The 18,158-nt window shown below is 31.8% G+C and overlaps 1 protein-coding gene across 2 annotated transcripts in view; it reads left to right on the top strand.

The window, feature by feature from the left end:
- The window catches only part of LOC141454261 (anillin-like), a 45,713-nt gene that overhangs the window by 8,283 nt on the left and 19,272 nt on the right, over nt 1–18,158 (top strand). For both annotated transcript variants that reach the window (XM_074128316.1, XM_074128317.1), the window contains exons 19-27: nt 472–605; nt 700–795; nt 937–1,031; nt 1,105–1,183; nt 1,289–1,370; nt 1,454–1,572; nt 1,656–1,789; nt 1,888–2,639; nt 4,827–4,989. In XM_074128316.1, coding sequence (XP_073984417.1) covers nt 472–605; nt 700–795; nt 937–1,031; nt 1,105–1,183; nt 1,289–1,370; nt 1,454–1,572; nt 1,656–1,789; nt 1,888–1,993 — 845 coding nt within the window. In that variant the 3' untranslated portion in view covers nt 1,994–2,639; nt 4,827–4,989. The remainder of the gene's footprint in view (nt 1–471; nt 606–699; nt 796–936; nt 1,032–1,104; nt 1,184–1,288; nt 1,371–1,453; nt 1,573–1,655; nt 1,790–1,887; nt 2,640–4,826; nt 4,990–18,158) is intronic.

The raw sequence follows: 18,158 nt of genomic DNA on the forward strand, positions 1-18,158 counted from the left end.
AGATATCACTCAAGTAATTAGACGAAGAAGAGCGTTCATGTCGTACGATTATTCTAAAATCTCGCCGGAAATATATGGTTTTACGTTGAATCTGCGATGTACAGCTGCCAATGAATTGCCTTTGGGTATAATGCATGGTTTAGAACTCTCTGACACTTTCAGGGATTACCTTCTCGTAATCTCAAAAATTAAGGCAAATTAATGAATTAAAAAAATTATTGGAGACATGTTGTTGGAATCGTATCAAGAAAATGGTAAAATTTTAATTTGATGAACGGAAAGATATTTTGGTTGCCAAAACATAGTTAAAATTTTTTTCTGATTTGGTCGCCTGCAATAAATGTATTTATGTTGAAAACTTGATTTCAAAAATAAGCGAAAGAAAAAATAAGTAATCTTTTCTTTTTTTTAAAAATATTTTTTATTTCTTAATACTTTCACTAATTTCGATTTCTACACTTACCTTTAAAGGTGCTTTAGATGAAACAATACATCTGCTCTGCTTGGTAAAAAGTGGTTGTACAGTGCAAGCTACAGAAATATTACCTCTTACGAGGCAAGCATTGACAGATGGTAATCGTCTGGTTTTCAAGAAGCCAGTTCAGGTTTGTAATTGTTTGTGTTATTATTTATTAAAGTAAGTTTTTGTTCTCTATATAAAACTGTAAATATTTCATGTGTTATTTTCTTATTTGACAGATTGAGAAGGTTAGGCATAATCTACAGACTACAGTTGAAGTTTATGCACTTACTAATAAAAGTTTTATGCATCATATGAGAGGAGAATTCAGTAAGGTAATATTCCGTCAAATTAGAAGTAATAAGCCCCTGGAACCCGTTTTTTTTCCCTCCACTGTAGCTGTTATTGTTTCAAAAATATCATCACATTCACTGTTGATAATAAATTACAAAAAATTTTTTTAATTTTTTTTTTAGGAAAAACTAAAACTTACTCCAAAGAAAAGTAGTAAAAAGGAAAACAAGAGAAACTTCGGAGTAGTCGAGAGCCCAGCTGGCCCCAACGCTATCAGGTATATTCTGAACAACTTTTTACCCATTTTTCTTATTTAATTAAAATTTATTGTCATCATTGGCATTTTACAGGTCGCCAAGTTTTCAGTTAATTGGATTTGTAGTTTTTTCACTGAAGGATATTACCAGAAATCATTTTACACTTAATAAGGTACATAGATACAGTATATTTAAGATTATAATGGAAACATTGTCAAAAATACACATATATCTGCAAATTATTTGAGCTAAAATTATCTCAGAAACGTTTTCTTAGGTTCCAGGTAATTCACCTATAGAAGGTTTCTTAGAAATGAAAGTAAAAGGGCAGGTTAATTTGGATAATATTCGACATGAAGGTATGCATATTGATTGGAATTTAATTTTATGTATATTATTTGTATAATTACAGAGTTATTACAGTAATTTACGCAAACTTTAGGTTTTCTAACACTTTTCCAAGAAATAGGAGGTTTTGGTGCTTGGAAAAGAGCCTGGTGTATACTGAAAGGACACCATTTATCCTTTTGTTGTTATCCTGATCCAGAGAGAGCCATGGCTGTGAGTATTTCTGTGTATATGTCTATCTACAATATTTTAATTACTAAAGTGATTTTTTAATATCGAGTTTCTTGTTTTTTTAGTCATGCTTTGAAACAATCGATTTATCAGAGTGTATTACACGAGAAGTTGGGCTTGCACCTAAAGATGTATGTGTTAGAACTGATACTGTAATGCTAGAATGTAGAAGAGTTGGAATAGAAACTGAAATCATCAGGTATGTACATTTTGTTTTGTGCAGTAAAATAAGGAATCTAAAATAAGGGTAAAAATAAATATCTGATTTGCTTGCTATATTCTTGTTTGCCTTTTTAGATATCTGCTTTCTGCTGACTCCCTACAAGAAAGACTTGAATGGTGCCATTATATAAATAAAGTTCTTAATTTATTAAGGCTTTGGAATCCTGTGAATAAAACTTGAAATTATTTTTTTAAATTACCTGTAACCAATCATCGAGGTAAATACTTGTAACCGCTTTGTAAAATATGGACTGTGAGAAGTTCTGCTTATTAAGCTAGACTTGTTTTTAATTAATTACTAATAGATTTCACCATGACTATTTTGTAAATATCTACTTAATTATTTTTTTGATTGTTAACATTAAATGTATGGAATAAAATATGTATGTTATGTTTCTCACATATTTATATTTATTAAATGAAATATATAATTAATAAATAAATAATAAATAATTTTATTATTCATTTATCTTCCTTTTAATGCTTTTAGCTCAATTTTTTTTTTTTTTTATTTATTTTGCAACTGAAATCAATGTACAACAGTCATAAGAGATGAGAGATATGGAAATTGTGCAAATTCATATACACGCATGTTGTTTTTACATACATACACGCGCACCCAGCGACATGACTGAAGTGAACGACTACCATCCAGTTCTGATGGCAAGTTTACTCTGCAACAATCCTAGGAGATCGGTGTTGAGTGCTCACGTCACGTCACGTACGAGATGCCACAGCCGCTTTAGTCTGCGATGGGAAGAGTACTGGTGACCATGTGGATCAGAGGGTTGTAATGACTAGAGTGGTGTGTTGTGTACTGAGATTGAGTAAATACTAAGTATTTAGATTTCATTTATTCACTTTTGATTCTCCACTTTTGCTGCCAAAGCTCGAAAATATTTAGGTGTGAATGGTGTTCGCCGCTTGCTTTTACAGGATCTAAATGAGGGGATAGAATTGCAGTGTCGTCGGCGAATGTTAAAGTAATTGAAGTCGGACAAGAAGACTTTTATTTACAAGAGATCCAAGTAACTGGTTTTACTAAGAACAGTACTATGTATATATTTCTTTCTTATAATCATGTACACTGCAATCGAATAGATAGAAGTCTCCAATACTTTTTGATTGTATAAAGCACATAATTGAATACTTAAAACAGAATAGATTGATGTGAAAATAGAAATCAAGATTCTTAAGTGATTCTTCAAAGTACTTACAGAGAGAAAGGGAGATTCTTACACATTTTTAAACATTTAAATCGAACAGTTCTGGCTTTTATTTTCTTGAAGTATAATTGCTCTTAGATAGGTACATGAAATCTGATTTGTACAAACCACCAAAACCAATTTCTTTTCATCATAATGTGATGCTTACAGTATTCTTTAGGAAACGTTCAGAGTAAAAGACCACAATGCATTCCACTGTTTGATTTTTTTTTATAATAGAACTCGTGAGGATTTTAATGATTAATTTCCTTTTCCTAAAAAGATTTTTAAAATTAAACTAATAAATGAGAGCGGAGAGATAAAATTCATAATTTCCTAGTTTCCCTGCAGCGTTTCCTTGAAAAATTGAATACAAAAAATTATTAAATACAATCTAATTTATTCCTTATTCTCTCAAGTCAGTCATTTAAAAGTTACTTAACTTACTTTAGGGAGGAAAATCCAGAAAAACCTACGAGCAAATACATAGATGGTTGCAGCATAATCAGCAGTTTTTCTTTTAGCGTAATAAGTGAAATGTAAAAATATTAACTGGGTTGGAATAGAATTATTGATATTAAAATCATAGTTAATACAGTAATTAGAATAATATTATGAAAAAACCTCAACAAATTTTAATTAAGAGTTATGTGTTGCATAATCTAAGTAAGAGTGAGTGCAACAGGTTCAAACGACTTTATTTTACTATGTACTAGTAAATTAAAGGTGATTAAATAAAATAAACTGAACCGAATAATACCGATGATTGCCGACTTCATTCGGGTAGTTGCAGTTAAACAGATAGGAAGGTAACAGGCGGCTAAGGCAGCTTGGGTTCTGACCCATGTAAGATCTTTGTGTTAGTGACCATTTTTCTTGGAATTACCTCACTCACACAAAGATTTTACATGGGTCAGAACCCATGCTGCCTTAGCGGCCTGTTACCTTCCACAAGCTGTTTCAACTATTGTACATCTAACCGAATGTAGTCGGCAATTATCGGTATTCTTCGGCTAAGTTTATTTTAACCTGATTTAGTTTACTAGCTTGTGGCATCGTGGAGATTTTATTTTTGTTTACATTGGTGAAAGTGATTTGATTTAATAATAGTTCACTTTTGGATTATTTAACAAACTTAAAAAGTGATGTAATAATGGTAATCATTTACAATATATCAGGTACAATAAATTATTATTAAAAGAAATAGGTTTCCGGAAAGATTAATTTTAATTTCCCTCTCAACGTATGCATTGCCGGCAGCACCACAAAAATTTGTTCCATTTGTAAGAATAACATTCTTACAATGAAAATTCGTTGGTATATTTTTTTTCTAAAGCTGATTCTAAATACCTCGTATTCAATAAAGCCCGTATAAATTGCTTTTTACAAGCAATCTGTCTATGGCCAGAATTTGAATCATGTATCACATTTTACTCCATTTGAGGTGTTTCTAAGTTCTTAAAACGCTTTCTGCGGATTATAATATTCTTAGGATTCTGTGCTGGTATTTTAATAGCCTTAATTTGTTTAAGGTAAACCTTTTCTTTGTTGACAGATAATTGATTTTAGTCTATTATTAAAAGTTAATTTGATTACAAATAAAAAGAAACTGCACAATAGAGAATACATTTCTATTAAAGAGAATAATAATTGCCACTGCCCGGTTTTATGTTTATCCTACTTGGCGTTGACATAGAATGACGGAATCAATCTCAAATTTAAGATTTTTTTAAGGTTCCCAGAGCTCACTATGGTAGGGTAACTACCATCCAGCTGATGTCAAATAAACTTTTTTTTTTTACATTACAGTGAATGACTTTCAAACCATTTTCTACCTGTCAGCCCAAATATAAGATGGAATAATATCTTGTCTTCATAGTAGCAGTGACATCTATTCATGTAGAAAGCTTTGGAAACATCTCTAGGTTCCGGCTCCATGAAGATATTATTTTCACTAAGGATGTGTAGTAAGGTAATTCTATTCGTTTTCTTGTCTACAATCTAACATTTGCCACTCAATTTACTGGAAATCAAGATAGAGTTCCATTTTCCTTCTTCTTTAAGTCATTACTTCCTGGTATTTTTTGCTTAAATTTCCCAGAGACCTGCTTGCAAGAAACTGATTCATCTTTTTCGTTTTTTTTTTTGTTTTTTTTTGCCAGCCTGTCCACAATTTAAAAACACAATTATTAATTAGAGTGTCTCATGAACTACATAATTACTTGGAAGCGCATTAAAGAAACGCTGTTTGCGAATAAACGAAAAAACTATTTTGCCTTATTTTCTTATTCAAGATAAACTTTCTTAGGTCTTATAGATTTAGGATAGAGAATTACGTTTAAAGTCAAGATAACAGATGAATTCATGTTTCTATATAGATGCAGGAAAGTTAAGCCATTTTGTTTTGTATTTCAGTTGAAAACACTTGTTTAAAAAAAAAAAAAATACAAAACTTCGGAACTTATTGTTAGAAACTAACAATTTCATACAATTATTTTTTTGTATACCAAATTATTTACTAATTATTTTTCTCAGAATGTAATCACCTCAATATTTTAAAATATTGTTCCGCTTTGAGAGAGAAATTGAATAAACAAACTAATTTAGCCTAAAAGATTTCGAACGGATAGTAATAATAGGTTCACTTAACTATGTGAAATGGTGGGACAAATACTTTTTAGCCAACAAGGTATTTATTTATTTATTTTTTAACAAGAAAGATACACTAATCATGGGAACCAAAATCAGATGAATATATTCATACGTATGTACAACTTATATGTAAATAAGGTGCAGTAGATATGTACATATCTTTCGATATTTGCATCATGTTCTGTCGTATTCTCTATTATATTTATGTAAATAATTCAATATTAATTTAAGTTATATACAATATACCTAGGAATACATAGGATTCACTTAAATATACATATCTCGGATATATTTCTAGGATTCACATATATATGTATCTATTAATATATATTCGGAGTTCTATCAGTTCACTGCAACCTTCGCAAAGAATCATAGCAATGAGTTGAAGAGATTTCTAAGGGTGCGTTCCACTTGGCGACCGCGGTCGTTGTGGTCGTGGCGAAAACGTCACTAATGACGTCACTATTTTCGCTCATGCAAAGCCCACAACGCCCCATCTATAGAGCTGGGTCGAAGTGGGCGTTCAGAAATATGGCGCAATTTTTAAAACAAAATATGGCGACCGAAAAAATTATCTCATGTAAATGAAAGTATTATTTCATGTAAATAATAGAATGTGTTTCTCGAAAGTCTACAAAAAATAAATAAATAAATAATTACTTATCCCTTTACATACTAAATCACTGAATAACACAAAATCATTTACCTGAAATAACTTTTAAATTCTTCATCTGAATAAAGATCAATTACTCTGATAGCTAATAATACGTGGCCTAAGTTTTCGCTTTTTATCATTGCGATTTTGTAAAATTACATTCCACTCTAATCGGAACTAGATAAAGAACTTTCTAAAGCATTATTAATAAATATCCAACTGTTGCCACAAAAGACATTTTAATTTTATTTAAACGTAAATTTTATAAATACTCCACTAAAATGTAATATAAAAAATTGAATTATATATATTCTTTTAATATAAGTCAACTTTACCAATAATTAATAAAGTTTATTATAACTGCTTATAAATGGGGTTTAAATTAAAAAATAACCTCTTCAAGCTTCTAACTTATTTTCGAAGCCGCCATATGTAATGTTTATATGAACGGTTAAAACGCCCACAGTCCGTTCCACTTGGGTTTTCGATCGCAACGCCCACAAGCAAGTGGAACGGCCAAAATCGCGGTCGTGGTCGTGGTCGTTGTGGTCGAAAACCCAAGTGGAACGGACTGTGGGCGTTTTAACCGTTCATGTAAACATTACATATCTTCAAAATCTTCAGCAATATTTAACCAAACATCTTCAAAGAGCCAAAACAAATTTTTTTAATTTTTTTTTTTTTTGCTTCTACTGACTGTTGCTCCACAGCTTGGCCTTAAATAGCTCCCTTGCTTTTTAGGCACACCTTCAGCCAATCCAATATCGAGCTGTGATATTTGTAGCTACTTGTTTACATATTTTTATCTTTATTCTCGCCGTATTTATCTTCTTACAGTTGACTGTCTGGAGATGAATGGACATTGCAGTCTGTACCGAAAAATTTTCGCATTGTACAGAAAAAAAGCTAGAGTTGAGGCTCCTTAAATTAAGATAAATAAAATAACTCTACTTATCTTACAATAACATCTATACATTTGTTTTATTAGTAAAACTAAAAGAATTTGATGATTGCATTATTTCACATGTACTCTTAAATTGAATAGGATTGTAAAAACAAAGCAAGATTTATAATTGACGCAACTCAAAGTGTCCTTGAAGATTCGCTAAAAAATGATTTCTTCTTAGAATTGTAATTAAGTTGTTCCCATCTTTAACGTACAAATTTATTAAAACAAAGAACAGGAATGATCTATTGCCGTTTCCTAATGGAATTTTGCCAAAGGCTGTCATTTTTAACCTTGTCCAGGTGGCAAAAAGTACATCTTAATAGCAATATAGTTGCATATTCAGTAATGTCGTATTTTTCATAACATTAATTAAAAAAAGGTTTATATATATCTTTAAAGAAAGCTAAAAAGTAATCATAAAACTTATCACATATTTTGAGTTGGTATAAATTATATGTTTTGGGGTGAAATTAATTGCTATTTTACACTTTATAGTATAAATTAATACTATTATTATTTAGTTTTATTATATATTTTATTTTAAATAGATTTTTTATAATTTGCGAATCTGTTGGTTATAATTCTCGAAGAAGATTTTTGAGTACAAAAAGGAGAGAAACTATTCATCTTATAGTTCTGTCTGCAATTGAATCAGTTTGCGTCAAGAATAGACAAAATAGTCACTAAATTACAATTTTTGTAAGCAGCCTAAATCTAACAATATGAAAGTAATTATATTAAATATCTCGAAACGAAAAATAAAATAAAATATAGAAATATTAAACCCTATTATTTAACACAAATTGTGATTTATCACAGATGTATTAAAACGAGTGAAAGGTGAAGATGAGAAACTACTTGTACGAAGATAAGTAAAAATTGAATACATAAACTATGAATGTTTAAAAATGAAACATTTTTATCAAATAAAAATAATAATTTACGGCAGAAATTTATAATCAGCGGCTCTAGAAGGTGAAAATTGTATTTATTAGCAAACAAAATAAATAAAATTGAATAGAAATCAAAAACCACAAAAAAAGAAGAAGTAAAGGCAAGCGATGACAGTTATCATCACAGATTTAAGGCTTTTAAACTCTGCTCATTTCTGTTTTTTCTTTTTATAAACATTGAAATAATGCTCTTAGGTGGTAAAAATAAAAGAAAGGCGCTCTTGAAAATTAGGAGATTCCGTTCTGAATTGCCAATAATGAAAAGGGCTTTGCAGAAAGTGAATTCAAACTTTTTGAACCTCAATATGTGCCTATGGTAATCACTAGGTTTTAGCGAATGGAGGTACTAGTCTGTGGTTAACCGAAGGATGTGTACCTCGTGCAGTGAAGGTATTGGTTACAGTTTTAAAAGGTGTTTCTTTTTTTTATTTTCTTGGGTATTAAGCTAAAGTTTACTCAGGATACACTAAACCCATTCACTGCTTTTTCTCGAGAAGGTTACAAATATTGTAAATTTGTATGAGAGACGCTGCAAAGCCATGTACACACACTACTATATTAAAATTTTTTGTTAGCAGAATGTTGGTGTTTATAAAGTGGCAATTTATAACTGTGGATGTGAATTTCAATGTGAGATATACGAGGGTCGTTTGAAAAGTCCGTGCAAAAATAAAAACTACTTAATTTTTTGGGGTAAACCTTTTTTATTTTTCAACATAGTCTCCTTTTAGGCTTATACACTTCGTCCAACGCTGCTCTAGTTTGTTGATCCCTTCCGAATAATAGGATTTGTCCAAGTCTGAAAAATAGCCATTCGTTTCTGCAATCACCTCCTCGTTTGAATAAAATCTTTTTCCCGCCAGCCATTTCTTCATATTGGGGAACAAATAGTAGTCCGAGGGAGCCAAGTCTGGAGAATAGGGGGGATGTGAAACGAGTTGGAACCCTATTTCCACTAATTTTGCGACCACAACTGCTGAGGTGTGAGCTGGTGCGTTGTCGGGATGGAAAAGGACTTTTTTGTGGGCCAATCGTGGGCGTTTTTCTTGCAGCTCGGTTTTCAAACGGTCCAATAACGATGAATAATATGTACCTGTAATAGTTTTACCCTTTTCCAGATAGTCGATGAGGATTATTCCTTGCGAATCCCAAAAGACAGTCGCCATAATCTTTCCGGCCGAAGGAACGGTCTTCGCCTTTTTTGGCGCAGATTCCCGCTTGGTAACCCATTGTTTAGATTGTTCTTTGGTCTCAGGAGTGTAGTGATGTATCCATGTTTCATCCACAGTGACGAAACGACGCTTAAAGTCAAGCGTGAGCAATCGCGGCACCCATCTTGCGTATAGCTTTGTCATGTCCAAATATTGATGCAAAAACTTATGTACCCGTTCATTCGAGATGCCCACAGCACTAGCAATCTCACGCACCTTCACTCTTCTGTCATCCATCACCATATCATGGATTTTATCAATGATTTCTGGAGTAGTAACCTCAACAGGGCGTCCAGAACGTTCAGCGTCACTTGTGCCCATATGGCCACTCCGAAAATTTTGAAACCACTTATAAACTGTTCTAATCGAAGGTGCAGAGTCACCATAATGTTTATCAAGCTTCTCTTTAGTCTCCTGAGGCGTTTTGCCTTTCATAAAGTAGTGTTTAATAAACACACGAAATTCTTTATCGTCCATTTTTTGAAAATCACTCAACTTCCTCGATTCAAACGAATGCCAAACACAAAGAAATAGACCGATCTGGCTGAAACTTGGTGTGTGTTCTTCCAAGAGATGCTACTAACTAAACATAACCTCGATACGCGCCAGTAGTGCTATCTCTCTGACTTTGCACGGACTTTTCAAACGACCCTCGTACCAAATCCAAATAGTTGTTAAAATTAACATAACTACAGACTCTATGAGAATTATTTGGTTATTAAACGTGCCAGTCTTAATTCTTGTTGTCAAACTAGTATAACCTAAGTAAATACCTGAAATAGGGAAGGCTACTTCTTCTTAGAAGATGTAAATATTGTTTAGTTGCTAGGCAGAACTACCACAAATCCCTCAAATTGTTCATTTTTTTAATAAATAAATTATTTATAAATTTCTTTCTCACAGTGAACAAATATTAAAGACCATTAAACACTTAATAGAATTACAAATATAGATAAATTTTTGAAAAAAGAAATTATTAATTGTTGGAAGAAAAATTATGAAAGCTGCACCGTGATGAGTTTTCTTTTTTGAAGGAATTGACATCTCTTAATCATCACAAAATGGTAATTAATTGCTAAATTTTAAAACAATAAAAACAAAAGTAGAAATTTAATTTATCAAAGTTTTTTTTAAATTCTCTTTTATTAGAAAATAATAGTGGTTCACATTACAAAAACATTTTTTTAAAAAATAGATTTGAATCTTTGTCACAGTATATTTTTAAATAGTCTTTTTTATTTGAGTACCTACTTGAGCTGATATACTAGATTATTTTTTATCTTTTAGTATTATTTCATTCCAAATGAAAGTTGAACTTATTCCAGTTGATCCCTGGAGAGGGATTACTTTATGGACACAAGAAGGCAATCATGATTCTTGTGGTGGGGCAACCTATACCTTCACAATTCAAAGTATAAACCGTTCTTGGTTTCAGTGTGCTAGATAACGTCTTAACTTTCGGAAGTAACCACCTTTTTTTAAAAAAAAGTTGATAAGTTTAAACTATACTTTGTAGAAAATGGCATTTTCATATTATTACGCATTAATCACTTTTGCCGCATTATTATTTACTGTTACAGAAGGTACTAGAGTACGCGAATGCAAAGGTAAGCACAATTTTCTTTAACAAAAACAAATTATCTTTTGAATTTTTTTTTTTTTTTTTGTGTAGAATCGACTAAAATTCTTTTGTGTATTTTTTATAATTTAGTGTATTTGAAGAAGAATGTGTAAACAGCTTTCACAAATCAATACTTAATCAATACTATTGTCTAGAAAATGTTTACGTTATAAAATGCATAGAAAGTTGCATTAAATAACTTCTTCGCCATACTAAACTAAAACAAAATCTGGTGTAGACTCACATGACTTTCTGTTACTATTATTTTTAATATTCGAACTCACAAATTTTTCTTCCGATTCTAAAAATTTGATTCTAATTTAATTCTTATGAATTGAGATGGAAAATCGACCATAAATCAATTACATGCTGAACTTAGCATAAATTTTAATCAACAAAATATTTATTAAACAATAGCAAAATATTTGTTCTTATACAGTAAAAAAATAGATTTATGTATAAGTCCAAGAAAATATTGATCTTTATTTACTGTTTTAAAAGCAGATAATTTATATAAACAATACTCAATTAAAGAATCACTAGGAACGTTATTATTAACTGACGAATTAATTTCAGAAATTCTTAGAAGTACTGTGGGCTTGAAGAAGTCAAATTCTTCCTTACTTCGAGGTTTGAAAAGACCTGCCCGCAGTGAAAGAAGTATTGTTATCTTCCCAACAATGGGATCCACACTAGCGTTCTCTGTATCGAAAAACTTCATATGGTACATTATGCCATGAACAATTAGATCATTCAAATCTATGAGACAGTATTACTAGACTGTCACAAGTAAAGATCTTTTAACTTGCCGCTTCATTCAACAAGTTTTTGTGTAAAAATCTCTTTTCTGATTCGTACATTTTACGTTGAGTCCTGCTGGGCTTTTAAAGCCTGACAAGAAAGAGACTTCCATTTTTTTTTTTTAACACTCACTGCTTAAAAGATGAACTACTGAGATTAGGAGAATGTGTTTAGGAGTGAGACCATACCAACACCAAATGCAGGACGAAGGAGGTGGTTTCTCGTGAGCTTAAGAGATTACTAGATCATCGGCGCAAAGGATATGCTCCCGTTTACTGCTTGTGGCAGTAATTAAAAAAAATAAAAAAATAAGGATACACTAATAGTAATTATTTGTGTTGTAACTATCATCTTGACAACTCTCGGAGAAGAATTTCATAAATTTGCAAGGACATTCGCGATAATAATATGAGAGGACATAAGGCGAAGTTAGAGATGCCTTCCTCTCCACTAAAAATTGTCCAGTCCATCAACTCTTGGTCTCTAATCTAGCTCTTCAAATCATGTTGATTTGATATGAATAGTTTGTTAATATCGAGTAGTATTAACAAATAGTTGATCTCGAAGTTAAAACTCTTATTTTATTCAATTGAATCTCTAATAAATGACAAAAATTTAAACAAAGAAACGAATGTAAACATTAAAAATTCAAACTGTAAAACCTCAAAATATAAAAAACGAAATGCACTCATAAAAGTACATGTTAACAACTTCACTCCAAGTTTACACCTCTACTTATTACATTTTAATCCAAGTTATTATCAGTTATTAATGAGAGTTTACCCTATATTATAAAGAAAATTTGGGAATTTTATCGTTTATAGAAAAACAAAAAATTGTCATAGTTGGGTGTTTTTTAACGTTACGCTTTTTCGTGCAGTTTTTGGCGATCTAAACAACCTTATGCAACTGTCCACCGGACAGTTTTTATCCCGGACAGTAATTATCCCTTTCGTCATTTCATGACTTAATCTAAAATTTGAATAAATTGCAAAATCCATAAGTTTGCCAAATATCGTATTAAAAGTTATGATATTTGTACACATTATTTCTAGCAATTTCCATGTTTTCATGTTAAGAATAATACATTTTGTAATACTTTATACATCTTGAATTATATAGATCAGCGTTTCCCAACCTGTGGTTCGCGAGTTGCTGGTTGGTGGTACGCGAAAAATAATCTTGGAATTAAAAAATAATGGAGGACATACAAAATCTAAAAAAAAAAAAATCTTTCCTATAATTCATAAAAATTATTTTAATTAATAATATTATACAGTAAAGTTGTTAATATGTACAGTAATAAGGTTGGTCTATCTCAAGATATACGAGAAAATAAAATACATTTAACAGGATTAAACTTGCCTTTCATGGAGTATTTTCCAAAACCCTAAATCACAAAGATAATTGGAATTCCAACCCCTTCTATAAAGAAAATTTAGGAAAAGCTACATCGTTATCAATAAAAGATAAAGAAAATTTAATAGAATTATCATGTGTCAGAACTTAAATGATAACTATGTAAAAATCTGCTTAAAGAGACTGATTGTAATGTGTAAGCTCCTATCCAAGCCACATTAAATTTAATTGGTACTTACAGGTAGTTGAATGCTTAAAAGAAATTAATTTAAAAGATTTGGGCACAAATATAATAATCCTAAAGAAGAACTTTGTAAATTAATTAATAATTTTGAAGAGAAAAATATGTACTCAATTTTTAATTATTTAAAAAAAACTAAGATCTTACACTTTACAAAGTTAATAAACTGAACATGAACTCCTTTGCAGACACATTGTATCTCTGTGCAAATGAAGATAATAATAATAAAATAGAACTCTCGGAATAAGAAATTTCACGAAATACAATCATTTTGACGAAGTGGTACAATTTAGCATGATGTACTACCAAGTGGTACGCGAGCCAAAAAAGGTTGGGAAACGCTGATATAGATGATAGAAAAAGTTGCAAAAACTTGTTTTTACGGGGAAGAGTTAAGAATAATTAAATCCTTACACAGAAACATGAAATTCCGGAACTAATAAAACCAACTAATTAAAAACAGATGACCAATCAATTTGGCATGCAACAAAATTGAATTAAACTCTCTCTTCGTCTCTCTACCAGCTCCGATTAGCCAAGAGTTCGGGAGTTGGGGCAAAAAACAGACATAGAAAACAAACGTGTTTGTAGGCAGCTGTCATAAGTATTGAGCCATAATAATATGACGAAAATTCAATGGAATAAATCTTAGGAAACCTTGACAGTCCATCACAACTGGCTCCACCTACCACACATTTTTTCTCCTTGCGTTATAAAATTTGCCATCAGTTAACTTCCCATCTTGGCCTTGATTTCAATACTTCGAAAAAGTTTTTTCTCTCTTTCTCTTAAAACTCCTTATTTTGTGCTCTTTGTGAATTACCTTCTCAGAAACATTTTGAATAAGAAAAAACCTAAGTACATTACTAGTTTTTTAACATCAAATATTAGATCATTGCATTAAATTATACTTAATCTTCCGGAACATCAGAGTATTTTAAAATGTAATTGAATATAAGATGAATTTCAATCAATCAATGTTTTATTGCTTTCAAGTAAAATATCTTACAGCAAGAGTAGAATCAATTTACAAAATAAATATAAAAAAAACATATAATTAAAAAAAATGGAATACATTCTTCTTACAATGAATTATAATATTTAATCTATAAAGATAATGATATTGATCGTAACTTCCATCAAATATCTTAATAACTTTGTTAAATTTGTTTAAAAATTCTTAATTTAAAGTGAACTCTTTTTGTCTCTAATCGAACGTAGTAATCAGTTACAGAGGTGTAATAGTGATTACAAAAATTTTATTTGTATCCTTTTAACTAGTTTCAAATATGGTACAGTTCACATTTTGGATCATTGCTGTAAGAAACTAGTGACCAAATCATCAACGATGCGAATCTTAGACTGCCAAGAATCACTCTTACGAGGGTCGTTTGAAAAGTCCGTGCAAAGTCAGAGAGATAGCACTACTGGCGCGTATCGAGGTTATGTTTAGTTAGTAGCATCTCTTGGAAGAACACACACCAAGTTTCAACCAGATCGGTCTATTTCTTTGTGTTTGGCGTTCGTTTGAATCGAGGAAGTCGAGTGATTTTCAAAAAATGGACGAAAAAGAATTTCGTGTGTTGATTAAACACTACTTTATGAAAGGCAAAACGCCTCAGGAGACTAAAGAGAAGCTTGATAAACATTATGGTAACTCTGCACCTTCGATTAGAACAGTTTATAAGTGGTTTCAAAATTTTCGGAGTGGCCATATGGGCACAAGTGACGCTGAACGTTCTGGACGCCCTGATGAGGTTACTACTCCAGAAATCATTGATAAAATCCATGATATGGTGATGGATGACAGAAGAGTGAAGGTGCGTGAGATTGCTAGTGCTGTGGGCATCTCGAATGAACGGGTACATAATATTTTGCATCAACATTTGGACATGACAAAGCTATCCGCAAGATGGGTGCCGCGATTGCTCACGCTTGACCAAAAACGAAATCGTGTGAAGTGTTGCAAGGACGGTTTGCAGCTGTTCCAGAAGAATCCGCAGGACTTTAAGCGTCGTTTCGTCACTGTGGATGAAACATGGATACATCACTACACTCCTGAGACCAAAGAACAATCTAAACAATGGGTTACCAAGGGGGAATCTGCGCCAAAAAAGGCGAAGACCGTTTCTTCGGCCGGAAAGATTATGGCGACTGTCTTTTGGGATTCGCAAGGAATAATCCTCATCGACTATCTGGAAAAGGGTAAAACTATTACAGGTGCATATTATTCATCGTTATTGGACCGTTTGAAAACCGAGCTGCAAGAAAAACGCCCACGATTGGCCCACAAAAAAGTCCTTTTCCATCACGACAACGCACCAGCTCACACCTCAGCAGTTGTGGTGGCAAAATTAGTGGAAATAGGGTTCCAACTCGTTTCACATCCCCCCTATTCTCCAGACCTGGCTCCCTCGGACTACTATTTGTTCCCCAATATGAAGAAATTGCTGGCGGGAAAAAGATTTTATTCAAACGAGTAGGTGATTGCAGAAACGAATGGCTATTTTTCAGACTTGGACAAATCCTATTATTCGGAAGGGATCAACAAACTAGAGCAGCGTTGGACGAAGTGTATAAGCCTAAAAGGAGACTATGTTGAAAAATAAAAAAGGTTTACCCCCAAAAATTAAGTAGTTTTTATTTTTGCACGGACTTTTCAAACGACCCTCGTAGTTCTACTTAGGGCTATTGGAATGGAAAGCGAACTTTTAGAGACAAATTGCTCTTACAAAGATTCATTAATGAACTATATAATTTAACAAGGCTTTGGAGGGGCAAATAAACAGTGGTAAGTATGGAGCGATGATTTAACTGTTTATTTATTGTCATATGATATGTTTAGAATACACTTATAAACATGAAGGGGGAATAAACATAATGCCTCTCATATTGAAATCACTAGATTGTTAACAACTTTTAGTAAAACTAATATTTATAATGTCGATAACTATAAACAAAAATTGAACAGTTTTTTTCTTTCAATTTAAACTTAAGGCGTATTTAATAAGATATCAAATCACTTTTTTGTTGTATTAAACTTTTAAGATTTTATGATTAATTCATTTTTAATTGTGAGAGGGTTTAAGAAGTTCCGTGAGTGACAATTTTTGTTAGAGCTGCTAAACTACCAGTAAATGATAATTTGTCTATTAGGAATCAATCAGTGAAAGTTTAATGAACGAAGTAGCAGCCAATGAAATGGTTTCTAGCATCAGCAATAGAAAACATTCGGTTGAAATGCCATATATACCTCTCATATTTTTCAGTTAAACTTAAGTGCAGCATTTTGGCAGTGTTCTAGAAATCACATGGCCGTAATCAGTTTATGAATGAATATGGCCTTGCCCACAACATATATTAGCAACTCTTGAGTGCATACCTCTCAACTATAAACAACCACCTGACTTTTCAGATGCTAACGAAGCTCTCCAAATCAAATGCTAACAGTCAGTTGCCGACTTGTAAGCTGTAAAAGCTTTCTTACAGATCCAAATGATTTTCGTTTCATCAAGGGAACCATTTCTTACAATGAAAAACAGATTTATTTTGACAATAAATTAGGCCAACCAGCAAATCTGCCTTTCATAGTGAAAAATTTTGGACGAAAAAAAGAAAAATACATTTAACTTTATGTGTTGTGGGCTAGGCCATATTTATTTTCAAATTGGTTACGCCCATGTGATTTCTGGAACACTACTCTGTTTTGTCAGAAGGCTACACTTAGGTTTAACTGAAAGATATCAGTTTTTGGGTAACTGAAAAAACTGTCTCAAGTAAAAAAACTTTAATTTGAGCTTCTCTCTCACTAAGCCCAGACCTGGCAACTTCTGAATATTATATCTAGTAATTCAAGGTCCACTTTGTTTTGGGTATTTAAGCTGTAAAAATAGGAAAGATGATCAAAATAGAAATTTTTAGCTCCTGTTGGGATGGAAATGAATTGCTGGCCTAACAAATGGTTTACGTTTTAGACAACTATTTGTCGAAAAATATGTACATATATTGAAAATGTAATTAGATCTGCAGTGCTGGATAATATCTTTGATTTTATCTGTTGTAGTATTCATGTTTATTGTATCCCTGAACAGCAAAGTGTAGAGCGAGATGGTAACGTAAGTGAAGACGAAATCTCTGATCCAGTTATTGACTGATTATTCTAACTCTGAAAATGGATTTAAGTCCAAAACCGGCCAGGGATGCAATAAACTTAAGTGAAACGAAGGATAAAATAAACAAAACTATTATTTATTTGTTTAAAAGGTTTCTAATTAGGAGTTGGATGATAAAACATCACATTTGATTGTTATTTGTTACACCTTAGTGTACATTTTTTCCCCCCAGTAATTTAGAGAGTGTCATTATATTTTCTTACAAGGTATCAATCAAGATACATTACAATTCTACTGCTTACAAAGTTTTATAATAGTGCGTAGTTGTAAAAATAGTTGCCTTTTATAGTGCAGCAAGAGTTTTACAATAAGATTTACTTATTTAATATTCGAAGGACACCAAGTTGCTACTATTAAAACTAAAAATCAGTGTTTTTATTTAACATTCTGAAATGGAATGGTAAATTAAAGTTTTGAAACAATTAACGCTGAGTGAAATCGAAAAGATTCCGGCAATTAACTATTCGTAGAGATTGCGTGTTATAAAAGTTTAATTATTTTATATTGTGAGGTTTTCAGTATTGCGT

This window comes from Rhodnius prolixus, unplaced genomic scaffold (assembly GCF_049639745.1).
Source record: "Rhodnius prolixus isolate KJV_2025 unplaced genomic scaffold, Rpr scaffold_9, whole genome shotgun sequence".
NCBI classification, from domain to species: domain Eukaryota; kingdom Metazoa; phylum Arthropoda; class Insecta; order Hemiptera; family Reduviidae; genus Rhodnius; species Rhodnius prolixus.